Source organism: Argiope bruennichi, chromosome 9, assembly GCF_947563725.1.
Source record: "Argiope bruennichi chromosome 9, qqArgBrue1.1, whole genome shotgun sequence".
Classification (NCBI taxonomy): domain Eukaryota; kingdom Metazoa; phylum Arthropoda; class Arachnida; order Araneae; family Araneidae; genus Argiope; species Argiope bruennichi.
The window spans coordinates 33,135,156-33,154,323 of NC_079159.1; the positions used below are offsets into that span (position 1 = coordinate 33,135,156).

At 25.4% G+C, this 19,168-nt stretch overlaps 1 protein-coding gene across 1 annotated transcript in view; it reads left to right on the plus strand.

The window, feature by feature from the left end:
- Positions 1 to 332: 332 nt before the first annotated feature.
- LOC129983995 (TBC1 domain family member 9-like) overlaps positions 333 to 19,168 on the plus strand; it is a 41,356-nt gene continuing 22,520 nt past the window's right edge. The window contains exons 1-14 of the mRNA XM_056093738.1: positions 333 to 461; positions 2,939 to 3,050; positions 3,755 to 3,806; positions 4,402 to 4,482; positions 5,521 to 5,694; positions 7,014 to 7,147; positions 7,285 to 7,350; positions 8,397 to 8,473; positions 9,329 to 9,454; positions 11,390 to 11,522; positions 14,136 to 14,234; positions 15,595 to 15,689; positions 18,054 to 18,103; positions 18,794 to 18,920. Coding sequence (XP_055949713.1) covers positions 418 to 461; positions 2,939 to 3,050; positions 3,755 to 3,806; positions 4,402 to 4,482; positions 5,521 to 5,694; positions 7,014 to 7,147; positions 7,285 to 7,350; positions 8,397 to 8,473; positions 9,329 to 9,454; positions 11,390 to 11,522; positions 14,136 to 14,234; positions 15,595 to 15,689; positions 18,054 to 18,103; positions 18,794 to 18,920 — 1,370 coding nt within the window. The 5' untranslated portion in view covers positions 333 to 417. The remainder of the gene's footprint in view (positions 462 to 2,938; positions 3,051 to 3,754; positions 3,807 to 4,401; positions 4,483 to 5,520; positions 5,695 to 7,013; positions 7,148 to 7,284; positions 7,351 to 8,396; positions 8,474 to 9,328; positions 9,455 to 11,389; positions 11,523 to 14,135; positions 14,235 to 15,594; positions 15,690 to 18,053; positions 18,104 to 18,793; positions 18,921 to 19,168) is intronic.

Genomic DNA, 19,168 nt, shown 5'->3' on the forward strand with positions numbered 1-19,168 from the left:
GTTTTGTTTCTTTCTAGTTTTAATATGAATCATGTTTCCTCTAAGAACTTCAAAAGTAAACTAGAATTATATTTTAAGGACAATTTAAAAAGAGAGTGGATAAATACTTATAATTTGATATCATTGCTTTATTTCTTCATCATCATTTTGCCACTATTTATAATTATTTTAGGACTCCAAAATTCATCAATAATTCAAGAAAAACGTAAATTTTTATTAAAAATATATTACAGTTGAGTCTTCTTAATTTTTAGAAATTAATCAATAACTGAAAGCTTTTTGTTATTTTTCCTTTTAAATTTGTGTGGGACGGCATCAGTAAAATTATCCTTGAAATATTGTAAACATTGACTGTAAATACAATTTTACGTATGTCACGAGATAGATTTACGGATTTTTCACAGTAATGTGACAACGATGTGGGTTAAACCTCAAGAAGTTGCTTTTGCAAGAACACTATGGTATTATTTGGAAATTAGGAAATTGAATTTCTCTATTAAATAAAATAAAATGTGTATTATTACAAAATGTTATAAATCCACAATAGCATATTCTCTTCCTTTCCCTTTTGAATCTTTTAAACTTTTACATTTTAGTAAAATAAGTATTTTATGTTCATGATGAACTGTCAAGTCTCTGTTGATATTCACTTTATTTAAAGTAGCTAAATAGACCTGCAAAGAAATTATTGTTATAATACATTATTTAAAATTAAATTAGTTTGATTAATTTAATGTTACAAACAAGTTTTATTATAATTTTAATTTTATTAATCATATTAATACAGTTATTTATCTTTTTTGCTGTAAACAATATACTTGAGGAATATTTCTGTATATAATATGAATTTTTAGAGTGCAGGAAAACTGTCTATAAATATTTCACTTAAAATGTTCTACATGATTTTTTAATCAGTAGTGCAGATTATTTACCCCTGCAGTTTTCTTTTGTGTGAAACTAGCTCCTATGGCAGCTAGTTACTTAACTAGAATAAATGATTGTTGAAAATTTCAATTAAGTATTTTAAGTGACTTGCTATTGATGGCTTTTTTTTTGCAAAGTATTTTTGTTAAATATGTAGTGCCTACTATTTTAAAAGCATTACCTCGTTCCATTCATTGTGCAATATATCTCATTAATTTTCTGTTATCTTATCTAAAATTTGAATGTTAAATAACTAAAATGTAGATTTCAAATGAAAGTGTAAATATTGCAAATTTCAAAATTGTTTCTAAACTACTTTTTAGATGAAACCAAGCATTTTTATTTTAAATTTAAAAATAGAAAGCGGAATCATTTAGCATTGAAATTTTCTGTGTACTTCTTAATATTATTTATAATTTGTAATAAGTTAGATGATTACTTAATAAAAATTACCTAGATTCAGCAAAGAAATTCAGTGCACTAAAATAAGAAAACAATTTTCAAGCAATAGGAAGGATATATATTTTTATTTATCCAAATATATCATTTTAAAAGGTAGTAGTATTTAACAATGAACACACTTGAAAAACATTTCGTCATTGCTTATTATCAAAATGAAACTTTAAATATAAATATAAAATTTTTTTAAAGTATATTAAAATCATACTTTAAATAAAAATAAAATCATTTTGAAAAATAAACCATAACTTCGTACTTTCATCTTCAACAATGCAAAAAGAAGTCAGACTGAGATATTAGTGGTAGCAATGAAAATTATTTAAGCTTTGCTTCAACAATGATGTATATTGTTGTAAATTATTAGAAATATTAAAAAAAATTAAAATAGGGAACAGGAAATAAATTATATGAGAAAAAATTATTGTAATTGAATTTTTTAAAAATTTTTTCTAACATGAACTAAAATTTATTATTGTAATGTAATATTTTTGGAAGTTATCATGAAAACGAATACTGAAATTTTACTTACTTTCTATTTAATTAAATTTTTTAAAGAAATTTGCTCTGAGTGTTAATTTTTAACCTCTAAAATATATATGTGCTAAATTTGATGATTCTAAGTCAAATAGTCTTGCCTGTAGAAAATCAACTCAAAACACATTCATCTTTATTATTAGTAAAAATATACGTGTTAATCAGGGAATGAAAAAAAAAAAAAAAATTGTACACGAGTGAATTAAAATTAAATTTTTAAATAGTAAGTTATATAAAGCAGAATCTCTCTATATATGAATGCTTCTGTATGATGCAGTAACTTCCAAAATCTTGTATGAAATATCAGGTGTTGGGTAAGAATTTAAACACTTCACAAACTCAGTTATATAATTTAATCTCACAAGATTTTTAATCTTAGTTCTTACTTTTTTTTGCTTTTAATTTTTGACCAGAGCATTGAAATTATTTTTTTTCACTATCTTATGTCTTAATGAAAACTTTTATTATGTCAAAATTTAAAAATAAGTCAAGAAATTCTTATATAATGAAAAAGAAAAAAAATTTATTACTTTACCAGCAAGTTACAATAAACCATTTTAAACCAAATGAATAAAAAACTTTAATCCTATTTCTACTGACATATTAAAGAATATGGCAAAGGAGACAATCTAGTAATAATTTTCTTGTCACTGCTTGTGGTCATGTATATATTGCATGGTATGAGATGACATATGTTTTGGTATTATTATTGTCATATATATTATATTAAAAATAACCCATAAATCAATTAGCAGTTCTAATTTAACTATTCAACTGGCTGGAACATAGAAAAATGCCACCACGAAATTTCCCAAATAGAATGTAGAAAGTTGTTATTTGTTCAATCGAGTATTGTCATTTTAGGGAGATTCAGGTACTAGATATTTGCAGGGTTAAAATGTAATTTTTTAAAATAATATTTGAATTGTTAGGGGAAATATTTATCCAATATTTATTGGAATTTTGCTATTAAAATGTATTAAGCATTTTTTAACTAAAATTAAATTGTTCGTACTTCTAGGGTTGTTGAACATGCAAATCCTTTCTTCATTCTTCAGCAGAGGAAAGGATATGGTACAAAAGGTTTAGCATCCCTTTTTGTGGGTACATTTGATAGTGTGTTTGATTCAAAGGTGAATATTTTTTCTGGATATAAATCACATGCAGAATTTTTGTGCTTAGTTATGCAAAAATCTTTTTCCTGTGATAACTTTGCTCTGATGGTTAAGTAATATTATTTCTAGGAAAGCATTTCTTTGTAAATATATCAACTTTTGTTTTTATATTTTAGATATACCTTCAAAGCAAATTATAAATCTTGATAGATTAAAAAAAAAGAAAAATCAAATGTTTTCCTAATTCATAAAATTATTTAGCTTTGTAGAGTGTTTTGTATATAAATGTTATTCCAAAAATATTAACATTTATTTCAAATTATCTTATATTAATATCTTAATTTTTTTCTTATTTTGTTATTAAAATGTTTATAATAATTTTTAAAATATTGAATGAAATATAATTAAGGATTTATAAAATTTTAAATATCTTTTATAATACTTTAATTAAGTTTGAATAATCTGATGATAAAAAGCTTAACATTTATAAAATTATGTTTAATAAAGAATTTTTTTTTTATTTACTTTGATGTATTATTTCTTAAACTTTTAAAAGAATGTACACTAAGAAAATATTTAAACATATTTAAAGTCACTGTGGAGAAATAGTTTCCTAGTTTTTCTGATTAAATGAATCTGTATATAAATTAAACATAATATTAAAAAGGATATCTCAAAAAACAGTAATATTCTTTTTATTAATTACTGATGATATTTTATAGCCCCTCCCTTTTCGAATTATCCTTCATTCTTCCTCTTCTGAGAAGAATCCTCGTAAGTAGTTATTGAATTATTAAGATATTGATTATTTTATATTATGAATATCTGGTTATTAATGTTAAATTTTTATAGCTGATGTTCTGTGCATTTTGAATGCATTATATATTTTTATTTCCTTTTGTGTTATTGCATGGTGATCTCGAGGCAATTTCATGCTTCATTTCTTACTGTTTAAATAGTAGATTTTTTTAAAAATCAGTGTTATTATACATAATTTTAATACAGAATGTGAAAGGTTTTAAATTCTTTTTCTGTCAAATTATGGAAAATATGTTTATATTAGTTCAGCTGTAGTTTTGCAAAGCATAAATATTAATGCTGAATGTCATTTTTCTGTTGGTAAAGCTTTCGAAAAATTCAGTATAAGTGTAGAGTTTTATGATATGATTACTAATTGCACTAGGCAGATTTTGTATGTATTTTGACCACAGAATGGAACTGTAATATGTTTGAGACAAAATATATATATTATGTGAGGCATTTACTAAGTTTTTTTCTTAGTTCTTTTTTTTTATATATATGTCTATGAAATTTTCAGACTTGAAAATGCAGATATTTTATTTAATATGAAAATTTAATTTCTTTTTAGTTATTGTAGCCAGTGCTTTTACTAAGAATGAGATAACAGACCATTGGGAGTGGTTAGAAAAGAATGTTGTTCCAACTTTGAGTAAGTTTCTTATTCTAATAAATATAAATTACTATTAATAATTTAAATTGATAATATTTTTTAAAAAAGTATTTGCAATTTCATGATGTAGAAAAGTTGAAATCATAAAAAGAATTAAATAATGTAAAAGGCTAAAAGGAGAGCTCAGTGAGAGAAGAACAGATGCAAGAGGGGGAGGGGTACTCAGAAGCTTTTTGATCCTAATTTGAAAGTAATGCTGCTAAAGGCTGATCAAAATTGAGAAGTTGATTGAGCTATATATGATTGTTTGATAAAAAAAAATTTAACAAAACATATTAGGTAAAAGAATTGAGTAAATTGGTTTATTAAATTGGCTTGTTTATCTTTTTGTGGTCTTGCATTTCTATCTCCTTAAAAAAAAAAAAACTGACCCTCCCCCAACCTTCATCAAAGAACAGTCATTTTGCTGTCGGTAACTATCATATAAAGTCACTGTTATGAACACTAAGTATAATAAATTTATTCTGTAAAATCTAATAAATGTACTGTAAAGCTAAGATGGCATGTCTAAAGTGTATTATATATTATCAAGGAAGGTGTAATATACTCTCTACATTATAAATATAGATTATTTCTGACAGAAGCTGGATCGGTTTATATTTATTTTTATTAGAGAATGATTATATATATAATGAAATGGCAACAATCAGATGATTGGAACCAAAAAAAAATTTATGATGTGTGCATGAAGTTACAAGTATGTTTCTTAATATCTAAAATATATGGTTAAGTATTTTAAAAAGAAATGTCATATGAATAGTTTAATTTAATAGCTGAGTATATGAAGAAGGTTAGGGAAAATAAAATATTTGCTTCAGGTACCATTTATCCTTCCTGTGGCATAGTTCTGTACATGTAAAAGATTAAAATATTAATTAACTTCAAAATGGTTTTAAAATACCTAAATTTCTTGCTTAAATAATTTTGTATTTGTGTCATATTTATTTGAAGTTGAAAGGAAATAAAACAATCTTGCTATTTTAAATTGTATAAAACAATGTTGTGTTTTTAATATAGGTGCTTTTGATAACACTGATGAAATGAGAAATTTTGTTGCCTGTAAAATTGAAAGTTTGGTTGCTCAGAGATCTTTCGACAGTACTCAAGACCCAGATAGTATGCAGTACAAAATAACATCTTTGAAATTCTCTCGCCTTTTTAATATGCCAAAAGAAGAGAAGTTAGTCAATTGTAAGTTGTATTTATATGTTTTTCTTTTATTTTAAAATTCATAATTTATATTTGTCTTGTATAAAGTGTAATAAGACATTATTATATTTTTTATTAGTCTGATGTAAAATGTACAAAATGGGAAAAGTGTAGATTTATATTTGATGTACCTAAATAATCTGAGAAATAAAATTCATTTATATTTGTTTGTTTTTGTAAATATGGCAAAATATAAATGATAATTTTTAGTAGATAATTGATTGGAATATGTATTTAAATTCTTTTTGCACAAATTCTCTTTACAAAAATGAATCTATTTATAAATAATTGAGCTAAATAATTACACACAACAAAAATTGATAATTTTTGTTATTGTTTCACTAATAAATTTGTTCATTTATAGCATTATCCTATTACAGTACGCTTCTAAGTATCCAACCTAATGTGGAGGACAGTTAGGCTGTATACCCCCCCCCCCCGGATAGACCAGAGTTCTATGAACTCATTTCTTTGACCGTCAATACCAAAACCAAAAAACTAAGTTTTTTATACCAAAACTCACTATTATAATACATATTTCCTCAATTCTTAGTGTGTGTACTAAGCTCTTCATTTATCTCAAGCCACGTAGAATGTGAACGCTTCCACAGTCCGATGAATCATAGAAGCAGTCGGCAATAATGTATAGAGTTGAAATAGAGGGCTCTGTACTTGCAGATTATGTACTACATTGCAGGTTTCAAAAATTGCATTTAGAAAAAAGTAGGTTAAAGGATATCAATTGTTCACATTTTAACATAAATTCTGCAATGTTTAACTTAAGTGCAGAAAACATAAACAAAACATTAAAGTAAATCATAGGCCTAATTCTTTAAAAAATTGACTCAAACTGATAAATGATTACACTGAAAGGTAACCTTAAAATAAGAGTCAAAACTTACATTATTTATTTTTTGAAAAGTCCTTAATAGATGACTGCTTCTGCATTTTAGCCCACTTCCAATGCAATGCCTTGCCTTCCTCATTTAATTACGATAAAAGAAAACTAGGCCAGATAGTCGCTAACTGGATACTCGGGAGTGCACTGTATATGCATTTTGGGAGTAAACAAAAGTAAATATGTTAGTCAAAACAGAATGAAGCTGGTTTTTTAAGACTGAATATTCCTCCATCATCGTTAAAAATACTTGTAATGAATATTTATGTATTTAAAAAATTCTCTATTACTGTATTTTAATTTATATTGTTTTTGAAATACTTTTATTTATATATATATATATATATATATATATATATATATATATGAAAATTTTTAATAAAATATTCTTCCCTTTCTCTAGACTATTCTTGTTGTTTTTGGAAGAAAAATTTGCCTTATCAAGGATGGTTATACCTCAGTGTAAATCACATGTGCTTTTACTCTCAGATATTTAAAAAAGAATTCAAGTTGATCATCAGATGGGTTGAAGTTACAGTAAGATTTCAAATTATTTCATCTAAATATGTAATAATAAGAAAAAATATCTTAGTTCTATTCTTTCTTTTTATATGTTTGTCAAGATTATTTTATAAAACAGTTAATCTAAACATTGTTACTTATATTTTTTTAAGCAAATTGAGAAGAATGATTCCTTAGTTTTTCCTGACAGTATTAGTGTACATACTCGAACCAAAAAGGTAATAACTTAAAGCACTATCACAATATTTCTTAATATTATGTTTTAGTTTATTTTTTACATGCTTTAACAACTACAGTAAAATGAATGACAGTGGAAGAATTATTACCATCAACAATGATTTGTATGAATAATGAAAATAAATAATACAGTATGTTTTTTGTGAGATATGCAGTATTTTTTCTGCGAGGTATAAAATTATTTTAATGGCAGTATTTTTATTTAACTGCTGTTGATGCTATTTGATTCATACTTGTGATACATATATACAATCTAATAGATGAGCACTTCTTTAATGTAGTTAAAAGATAGTAGGGTATGAATCTTAGAAGTGATTCATAACAACAAGAATCTTAAACAAATTTTATTAAATTTTAAAGATTTTTCATTGTTATTATATGAAGATGTAGATTTTTCTAGATTTAACTACTTGATTGTAGTATTCAACAGAATATTATCAATCAATGAATATTAAAACCCAACTCTTTCATATAAATTCAGTAAAATACTCATAGAAGGGTTTAAAAAAATGGGAAACTGGTTTAAAACATGCATTTTATAAAATCTATTTCAAATATTGCATTGATTATCTATTATAGAACTTGCTTTGTTGTTTTCATGATGTTTATGAAAGAAAGAAAGTGCATTGTAAAATTTAATAATGAAAATAAGATTTATCTCAGTAAATTAATGTAAAATATGATTTTATTTTATCTCTGCTATTTCAATGTAAACAATAATTGTTTTGCATACTTAATTTTGATCTAGAGAACTTGATCTTAGCTGTTATGTTGCAAGTTATCTAATAGACCACAACAAAGTAAAGTCAAATTTTAGCTTCAATTTGTTTAAAATACTATTAATTTAGTACTTATGATTTCTTTAAATGACTTGTTTATGATAATTACATTATAAAATTTATTATTATTATTTTTTTCTGTTTAAATGATACTTTACAAATAATTTCTTAAAACATATACTTGAGATATTTCTGCATATTAATTTCTTACTTTTTATATATTCACGTTCTTTCATACCATCTTTTAGTTCCATTTCTCCATGTTGTTGAAGTTGGAAGAAACCTTTACGCTTATGCAACAACTTGCTAATCTTGCCATGAAAAAGTAAACATGCTTGCAAATAAATTTTTCATATAATTTGTATTAATTTTTTTTCACTTTTTGTATTCATGTGTTATATTTACAATTACTGCATTTTATACTCATAGAAAATGTGTGCAGTAGCTAAAAGTGTGTATTGATAAAGTATTCAAAATAGCGTTTTTGTTGCATATTATTTTTTTTAACTATGTACTTACTGACATTTTAGTTCTTTATTTTTAAAGTTATCATATAATCAAGATCTTGTTATCTTTGATACTAGATAGTTTTGGATGTGTTTGTATTTATCTCATTTTTCTATTTTTAGTGTCGGATAACATGTTTATTTTTTAATTTAGATAATCTCTTATTACTGGTTATCATATCTGTCATGTCAAAAAGTTACAACAAAAAAAAAGTAAATATTGTAGATAAGGGTATTTGATGATCAATAAATATTTCAAGGACCTTTGAACATAAATTGTTGAACTCAGGAATAAATGTTATCTAAATAAATGTCTAAAGTTTATTTGGTGTACCTTGACCAAAAATTATTCTTGTACCTTTTACTTATCCAAAAATCATCTGTAAAAGCATTATAAAAAATGGTTTCCTGATATATAATTACATTTGGATAATTATTTATAAAATTCTTGTTTTGGAAATTAATTGTAAAACAGTTACATATTGATTTAACTCTCCAGTACTTAGTGATTTCACCTTCAAATTTTAAATATTTTGTTTTAGTTATGGATTTAGGATATATCATGTTTCAATTACCTTTTGGGCTTATTTAATCTATATCATTTTATAGTTTTAGTTATATATATTATTGTTCATCATTTGTTTTTCAGCTAATTTGTAATTTATCCTTACTAGATTGATTTCAGAAGAAAGTTTTGAAGCTGATACAGATCTTGTGAATAAATTAAGCAAGAATGTGCCAAAAAAGCCGTCTTATTTAAAGCGAGATCTAGATGCTCGTGCTCATAGTGAAGCCTATAGGTATTTTAATTATTAATTAATATTTTGACAGATTATTTCTTTTATAATTACTCTGAATTCTGAAGGCAAGTCCTTTTTCAGGAAATGGATTTTTATAATACAATTCAGTTTTTGAGACTCTCTTAAGATAAATTTTTAACTCCGAATTGTAAAATTTCCTGCTGTTAAGTCCTGTTTCTTTTAAATATTATCAATAAGTCTTTTAGTTTAATATATATATATATATATGTTGAGAAATCAATTTTATGAAATAATCTAGAAACAATGCTAAAATCACGAGTTATTTTGAATTTTAGATAGCCATATTTGTTGTAGTTCACAACATCTTGTCTGTGGTCATGTAAATCATTCTAATATTTATCTTATGTTTATGATTTGGTATCGTTAAGTTTTTATTTTAATTAATTAAAAAGCTTTTGTTATTTTTTTTTCTTATGCTGCACTCTTTTTTATTTAAAAAAAATGTTCTCTTCCAATAAGTTTCCATTAAATAGTAATTCTTAGTTATATTAAATACTTGTTGCATTATGAATGAAAACTGTTCAAAATTTCTAAGATGAAAAAAAGATTGATAATATATATAATTTCTTATTATTTTAAAGGAAATCAGGAAAATTGCTAAATATTTCCTCCACCCATTAATCAACATTCAGTTGAAATAGTACAGAACGAAAGAGTTAAAAAATTTATTAACTTTAAATTATAAAATAGCATTACTGAACTGTAAAAAGGGATGATAAGATTTTTGAATTTATATTGTAATTACAGAAACCATTTGTTATATTTCAAAATAATGATGGAATAAAAAAATAAACATAAATAATTTCCAATATATATCGATTTTCACACTTTGTACTATTTCTTTTTTTAAAAAAATAACCTAATTATATCTATGTTCTTCTGCATCATTTAACAAATGACAAATATATTAATGCATTGATCAAATGTAATGTGAAGAAAAGAGTTTCATTAGTAGTGTGTATTATTGAAGTTTTACTTCTGTTATATTCTTATATGAGTGAGATATATATGTAACAATTTTTTTTTTTTATTAATACCCTACATAACATTTTAACATAACAAAAGAAAGGCTTTAGAGAAGGAAACACAAAATGAGTTTTTACTATTTCTGTTTTTTAACTCTATTTGTATTGAATTGTTCAATCACGAAAAATGCAGTGACTGCTTGTATATCTGTTATTAAAAGTAATTGATTGAATACTTGAGGTGTATGTTTTGTTTATTAGAATGGTTCATTTGAAAGAAAAAAGAGAAACTGAACACATTCCATAGTACAAATCTTCCTAATAACGTTGGGCTAATTAAAATTATCTTTTGTACATCAGGCTCCTTAAAAATTTGAGCTATCATTGTAGTTTTTGAATGAAAAAGAATTTTTGCCATCTTTGGAAAAGAAATCTGAGTATTTCAGCATTTTGAAATCTCGAGGCTATTATTATTTCTATTATTTAGAATTAATTATTCAATTTAGGATTAAATTACTAATGAAAATAGTGTTAACCTTCTTATTCCTAAGATCATTTGAGTTCAGGTAAATCAAAATGCTGGAATACGAAAGTTTCTCTTTCAAAGATAAGAAAATTCCCTTTCCCCTCAAAACTTGAAATGAAGTCCCTGATCTTAAAAGGCTTTTATACAAAAGGAGACCCTGCTTAATTGATGACTATTAAGGCAATGAGTGTGCAGGCATAACTTTGAGAATTTTTAGAAATGTACCCAAATATTCAAGAAATCACATTTAATGAAAGAGAGAGGAATTTAGCAGTGATATTCAGGCTTCTTGGGCACCTACTGCAGTTACATGAAATAGGCATTTAGAGCCTTTCAGTATTGATTGAGTTAAAGTGAAGGAATGTATAGTAAGATTTGCTTTCATTTCAGTCTTTGATTTTTTTTTTTTTTTTTATGTTGTAGATCTACATTTAGATTGCCCTTAGATGAAAAATTGGATGGCAGCACAGAATGTTCATTGTGGACGCCTTATAACAAACAGTATGTTTGGGGCAGAATGTTTTTATCTAGTAGCTATATCTGTTTTGAAAGTGAAGTAAGTGTTATTCTCATAAGTTATGTAATAATGCATAATTATTACACTTACTATAATTCATGTCTTCATTCCTAGAAATTTTGAGATTCTTTTTAATCTATTCTCTTACAATGGCACGACTGACACATACATTGAATTGCAGAAATTTAATACTATGGTGATTTAAGGTTACTTGGTAAGGCTTATCTCACATGTTTTATTCAGACAACAGTTACTAATGAATATTTTAGTAAACATAGATAGTAGTAAACTTTAGTAAACATTGGAACAATATATATTTTAAAGAGTTATGCACAAGGACACTCATCCATTATTAAGAAAACTCAGTAATTTATAGTACGTGTATTTTCTGTAGACGGTATAAGGTCAAATTTTCTATCTTGTTACTGGTGTCTGCCTCGCAACACTGAGGCAGACAACAGTGTCACTTTTTTTTTTTTTTTTTTTTTTACACAGCTGTCGAGGTATTTTAATAGCTTTCTGCTTTATACTTTGTTCAAGTGTGTTATAGATGGTTCGGGATTGTGAGATCCATTTACACTCACATTGTAGGTTTACTGGGATTTAATTATTTTTGGCAGAAAAACTTGTCATGCATCTGGAGGGGCTATAGAGAATGCACGTTTCTTGCATTGATAAAAAAATGATTGATGATTAAGGGTCCTTTTCATTGAAGTATTCACCTTTTTTCTCATGGTAAAGCTGCTAAGTTCTCACTAAGAATTTGTCTCTTCTAAACATTGACATTATGTCTAATAGATAATTATATTTTACAAAAAAGATAAAGAAGATCGATGTCTAAAGAGGACATTTTTACTTAACGAAATTTGAAAACTATATTTAGCTAGAATAGGATATCTAATACATAGGGAATTGAATTTTTAGACTATGACAAGGAAAGTTTTGGCTTCAAATTCAGGTTTTAGTGATACAATTATATAAATTGACAAAAAAAAAAAAAAAAATGTAATGTAATAAAAATCTATTGTGCGATAATCAAATTCATGCATTTACTTTTCGAACTCAAAAACATGTTTTAAATATATCAAATTTGTATGTGATTTTATGACTAGAATTTTTATTTCAATCAGGGGGAAAAAAAAAAAAAGAAAAAAAAACTTCTTAAACAGAAATTGATTTTCAGATATTAGTGCCCATTTGCCAGGGATCAGCCACCAAAAAATTGGCTGAGAATCAGATGGTAAATTCAGTAAAAAAATGCTAAATTCATGCCAAAGATTAATATTTCGTAACTATTCTACACCATGGAAGACATTCTTGGCACTTTTATTAAAGAATGTGCAAGAAAGTTTTACAGAGACCACTCAAGCTGGTTTTTATGATTGAATAACATTGTTTACTTACACTGCCAGCTTAACATCCTTACTGAAACGTACTGGTGTGGAAAAAAACAAGCTTTGTCAAAACCATGGCAATGGAGAAGGAAAAAGAGTGAAGAGTGCGGAAATTGAGTGTCCTTGAAACGCCTACAGAAATTACACAGACTATAACAAAAAATAAAAAAAAAAAATTCTGCAAATATAATTATCTGTAATGATACACCTCGTATTTATCATACAATGCTAAGAAGTTTAGTGAGCAGGTATCTGGGAAGCAGTACATACAGCTGAAGAGCTTTATATACACTTGGCAGAGTTCATTGGTTAAGTACCATAGCAACTGGTTGTAAATAGAGGGGTGTACATATACAATCAATTCCAGGCACTGAAGCTGAGTTAGATATCCATTATAGTATTTTGGTTTTGACATAGTCTTTTCTGTGGCTGTACTATAACTATGTTTTGCCTGATGCTTATACTATTATATATAATACCTTTCAAATGTTTGGACTTGCAAATGCATTATGACAGCATTTGCAGGTGCTTGATTTGCATAGAAAAATAATAAAGACTGGTTCTTGTCAGTATTTTGTTACAGAGAAAATGGCCCTTGCGAAACTGACCACCACTTAATAGCACGGTGAGAGTTATCATTGAGAGAGCCAGAAGAGCCTCCACACTATTTAAATTTACAATTAAATAAATGTATTTAATAATTAAAAATGCAAAATTATTTTGGAAATGTTTTAATAGATGTTTTTCATAGTGTTTTCCTTTCAATGTTTTTTGTAAGCATTGAAAATGTCCCAAATAGGAAATGCACATTGCATTATCAAAACATCTGCGGATACTTAATTTGCATAGAGAAATAATAAAAACTTGTGCTTCTTAGTGCTTTGTGACAGAGAGAAAGGTGTCCATGTGAAATTGACCACCACTTTTTGGCATGGTGTGAGGTGTTTGCATGGTGAAGACCCAAAAGAGCCAGCACAGCATTTGAATATGTAATTAGATAAATATATTATATAATTTAAAATTAAAAAATTATCTGGAAATGCCTTAATAGATATTTTTTTTCTGGTGCCTTTTATGTTTTTGTAGGGATTGAAAATGTTCCAAATAAGATGTGTCATCTAATTAAGATGTTAAATAAACTTGTCAGTCAAGGGTTTAAGTTATTAGGGTTAACATGAAATGGAATCTTAGCTGTTTGTATGTAAAGGTTATGAAAGAGAAAATATGATTTAATTAGTATATATTTGTTCCTTTATAGGTCAGACTTTTAGTTTCATTAGTGATTCCTATGCGTGAAATGTCTATTGTTGAAAAAGGAACTCTTAAAAATGCTTTACTTATAACTACCAGAGACAAGGCAAGTGTTCTCTGTCATTGCATTTTCTGACATTTTGAAGTTATTTACTCCTCGTATGTTTGAATTCTTTTAATATATTTTCAGTTTTTTTTTTGTTGTGTTATTTATTACATATATAAAGCTTACTGAATGGTAAAAATCTGTGAATACTTTTAAAATTACAGTTGCCTGAAATTTTTAAACAAAATTTACTATCATTTGTAATTGAATTTATTTTTGGTAGTTCAAATTGAAATAAGTTCAGTTTTACTCATTAAAAAAAGCTTAGTGGTAACCAGAACTTATGAAATCAGTGATCTTTTATTTCTATTTTAACTATAAAATTCATTTCAATATATTGCTTAGTGTTAATTTGTTCCTGTAGTTCTGTGAAAAAATAATAGATCTTAAAAGATCTTCTATGAATTAAAAAAAAAAACCCAGAGTGTATTTGTCAATTCGTTTAAAAAATCTTTTTTAGTACAATAGAATCAATATTTGTATATTTAAACAGCAACAATCAGTACAATTTTTGTCCCAGAACTTTAATATATATATATATATCTGTACTCATGTCAGAATATTCTTAATTTAATTTTCTAATTCATCATTATTTATTCAAAACTATTAATGGTACTTTCTGCCTTTAAAATCATGTTTGGACATTTTTTTTAATGCTGTCACTGAATATGTTCTAAAAACAATCATTACAAGGATATTAAGACAGATTATTGGTTAGGAATTAGCCTTTTTATTACCTTTATTATCATACATTGCAGAATGTTGAAATAAAAACATTTTATTGCTACTTGTTCATTTCTTAGGAATTTTATATTAAATAATTTCAGAACTTTTGTACATTAAAAAAGTGCAGTTTTTTTTTGTTTTGTTTTTTCCTTGCTTAGAATATAAATATCATATTCACTATAAAAGTACATGACTGAAACATGAAAAATGTGTTGCTTCAATTTTGAATAATATTTCTTTAACAATTTGCAAACTTAACTCTCCTCATATGTGTTCCATAATATTATCTTGATGCTAGCCTGTTTAATATGCATTGGAGAATAATTTACAAGTCATTTTAATGGATACATTTTAATGCTTATCATTAATTGAAACATAGCAATTTATTTTATTGATACAATATTTGATTATTTGTGTTTGAATGCTTATGTTCCTTTATTTATCCTAATAATATAATAATTAAAAAAATATTAATCTGCCATTTTATAATTATGTACATTAATATGCTTATATTCTGACCATTAAAAACTGATATTTTAGATTTATTTTAATTATTATTTAAAGTAATTTTATTTTATTCATTGTTATCATTTATAACAATTATAATAGCTAAAAATCCTTTTTTCTGGATTAGAAAAATTTTATTTTTGCTGACCTTGAAGATTTGGAATTTGTTGTGCAAAAGGTGTCTGAACTTCTAGCTAAGGTCCCTGATATAAAATCTCATATGTGAGTATTTTTCTTTCGGTCATTATTTTTTCTAAAAAACTCTATTATTATTTATTAAAATTTCATGTATGTATAAATTCATTTAATGAATTTTTAAAAGTTTGAATTCAATTAGATTTGACTTCTAGTTTCTCCTTTGTTTTGTTTCTCCTTAGAATGTCTGGATGAATTCAGTTTTCTGATTCTCAAAAAATTTATTGACTGAACTAAATCATGAAAGGCATTTTATCTGTCACACAAAAAATCAAAAATCCATACGTTGAAAAAGTGCAACAAATTAATTTAAGGATAATGATAATTTATTCATCATGAATATACAATAGTAAAATTTGGCTGAAGCATACACATAAATAGTAACACATAAGCACCTACCTCAACAGCACAAAGTGCTCATAGAACTCTCAAAATTTCAACATTTCAATAACATACTTCACTCAACTACTCATCTCCCACCTCAATCAATTATTTACTGACCATCTTTCTTTGTGCATGTTTTTCTTAAAGTTTAACAAGGCATTAAATATTCTAGAACAACCGTGAGTTCTAATTGAGTTATCACCAGGAATCTCGAATATTTTAGGTTCTTTATGCTTGTGGCCATGTAATCTCCAAGTTTGTCACCAAGGCCAAATGTCATTGATCTAACTTTCATTCAGCATTTTTTAGAGTTATCAGTAAAATTGACTTCCTTATTAGGAATTATACTATGTAAAGAACTATTTGAACTTTTTCATGAGTTATATTCATCACTTAACTTTTTCTTATTTACTGTTACAATTGTCACTTACAGGTTCTTCAAATTTCTTATGCTCTGGTTATTGGAATTAAATGTACTCATATCTTACAAGTTAAAATCACTTTAATAACACAAAGCACAACACAGACACATGAAAGATACATAAACAGAATTATGTCATAGTGTCTTTAACATCAGATCATACTATACTAAAATTTTGACATCATACAGTGATATAATGAAAGACCAATCAGAGATCGCTTCATCACATCCCTTCAAATTCTCTCTTGCATAAGGGCTGTGATGTCACAGTTGCAATCAAGGACAAATTTGTGAACAAGAAATAATGCAATGGCATCGCAACATTTACCTTAAAACATCAGAATATAACTTTTTTTCAATTTTATCTGCAACTTATCTGTGGTATGAAGAATTTGTGTAAAAATATTAAGGATTTTAGTAAAGCATTTGATTGTGAATGATGATGGAATATTTCTGAAGTAAACTTCAATGAAAAGATTAATATCTGATTGATTGATGACTTTTTTGATTTTTTAAAAAAATTTGAAATGCATTTTCTTTGCACAATGTTTTATTGACATTTTATAAAAAAGTTTTCTTTCTAAAATGCAAAAATTAATGATAGGTTGGTATATTGAGGCATTTCTCCTTCTTATACAATTAGGATTTCACAAATATTTTTAGCTATCTTAACATCTTGATTAAATGTTTAAAGCAAATGTTGTTTAAAATGCCCAGTTTCTGCCTCATGATTTCCCATTCTAATAATCTGAAAATATGCAAAAATCAATAAAATTAAAAATCTAATTACATAATCAGTTAGAGGATTAAATGCTATTTCAAATAATATAAAATATTTTGCCATTATATTTTTAAATTTAAAAAATTTACAAATTATTTTTAAGTTATTGCTACAATATAAATACCAAATTCCACTTTTTTATCACAAAAGTTTACTGATTTTTTTTAAATTCATGAACTGTGCAGGATTTTAGAACTTTGTGAACTATTTGAAGGAATAGGACAATTAAATAAACAACCTTTTACAACAAGAGGTGTTTGCGTGCCTTTTCTAAGATGCTTATTTATGGCAGCACAATCCATTTTCTAATTATTATAAAATTTATATTGATTAAAAATGAAATGTGGTGTCATAAGTTCTATAGTTATAGTAATTTTTTTAATGTTCTGCCAATTCACTTTTATATTCATTTTCTTCTAAATTGAAATGGCATTTTTTAATAATTGATATATACATATGCACGTCTTTTGATTATTATATACACTTAAAGATTTATTGAGAGATGCATGAATTCTGTTCCTTAAATAATCTTCAATGGCCTGTAAAAGCAAAAAAAGAAAGAAAGAAAGAAATCATTATTATTAAAGTGAAATTTGAAAGTTATACTAAGCAATTTAAGTATAAATAAATGAATTTATTTCTAAAAAGTTAAATAGTAAGAAATTTAGAATTAATTTTTATTAGAAAATTGTTTTGTATGTACATATTTTGATTAATTTAAACCATGCTGTATTTTTTTATTTCGATTTGCATAAACAGTTACAAAAAACATTATCTATTTTTATTTATTTATTGCAACTTCTAGTTATGAAACCAAGAATGGAGATAGTATGAATTCAAGCTGTAGTAACTCAAGTAAGTTTAAATATTGCAGATTTATTAAACTATCCTTTTTCAGAGTGATTTCTATTTCTACATTTAAGTGTATTAAATTATTTTTTATTCTAATCTTATTTCAATAAATTATTATCTTTAAGTTATATTATTTTTTGCAGATAATGTTTAAAAATTTTATTGTATGTGTGAGTGACTGAAATATTTCAAAATATGTGCGAGTCTGAAATATTTCAAATCGTGATTTATAATTTCAACTTTCAAAGGGTTTTTCTTTTTTCTGTACTTTTCATAAAATATGTTAGAAAAAATGTTCCATATATATAAGTTAAGAATAAATGCTTATTTATTTAAATATTATGTCTCTTGTAGTTTAAAGTTATTTGTAGATTCATGCTCATTTTTCAAATTCTACAGCAAATTTACAAAGTATTTCAATTATATGATAAAATAACGACAAAGAAAAGAATCGTTAATTTTTTTAATTATGTAAGTCTTTTTTAATTAAATATCTTTTCCATTTAGAAGTGCTCTATTTTTTTAGTTGCCTCAATATAAACAATGGTATTAAAATAAGGTCTTCAAAAATTATGAATTATTCTTACAAATCTCCTTAATTTTGCACTTAATTTTAAATGTTACTATATTTTGTTTTAAAAGAAATAAATCAAACTTATGTCTGCATCCATATTTTTTCCGCATGATCTAAAGAAAAAGAAAAAGCTTGGACTATTCAACCACCTTTGTATACTCTGTTTGAACCTGAAAAACTTATTTCAACTCCTGCTGAAAAAACTAAAGTTGATTTGTGGAATAATCATTTTGCTGAATATGGAAGGTAAAATGTAAGCTTTTATTTCTAAGTTCTAAAATAATGCAAAAAAGGAATAAATTTTTTTTTTAACTCTTAAAATACATGAAAAGTGCTATTTTCTTTATTTTTGGTTAGCATTTCATAGTCGCTTTTCTTGGGTTTGAACCTGATCATAAATCATAATAATACAAAAACAATCAGTAATATAAATATTTAAATATTCAGAGATTAATAAAATTTGAAAATGTAACAAAATTGTAATATAATTATTA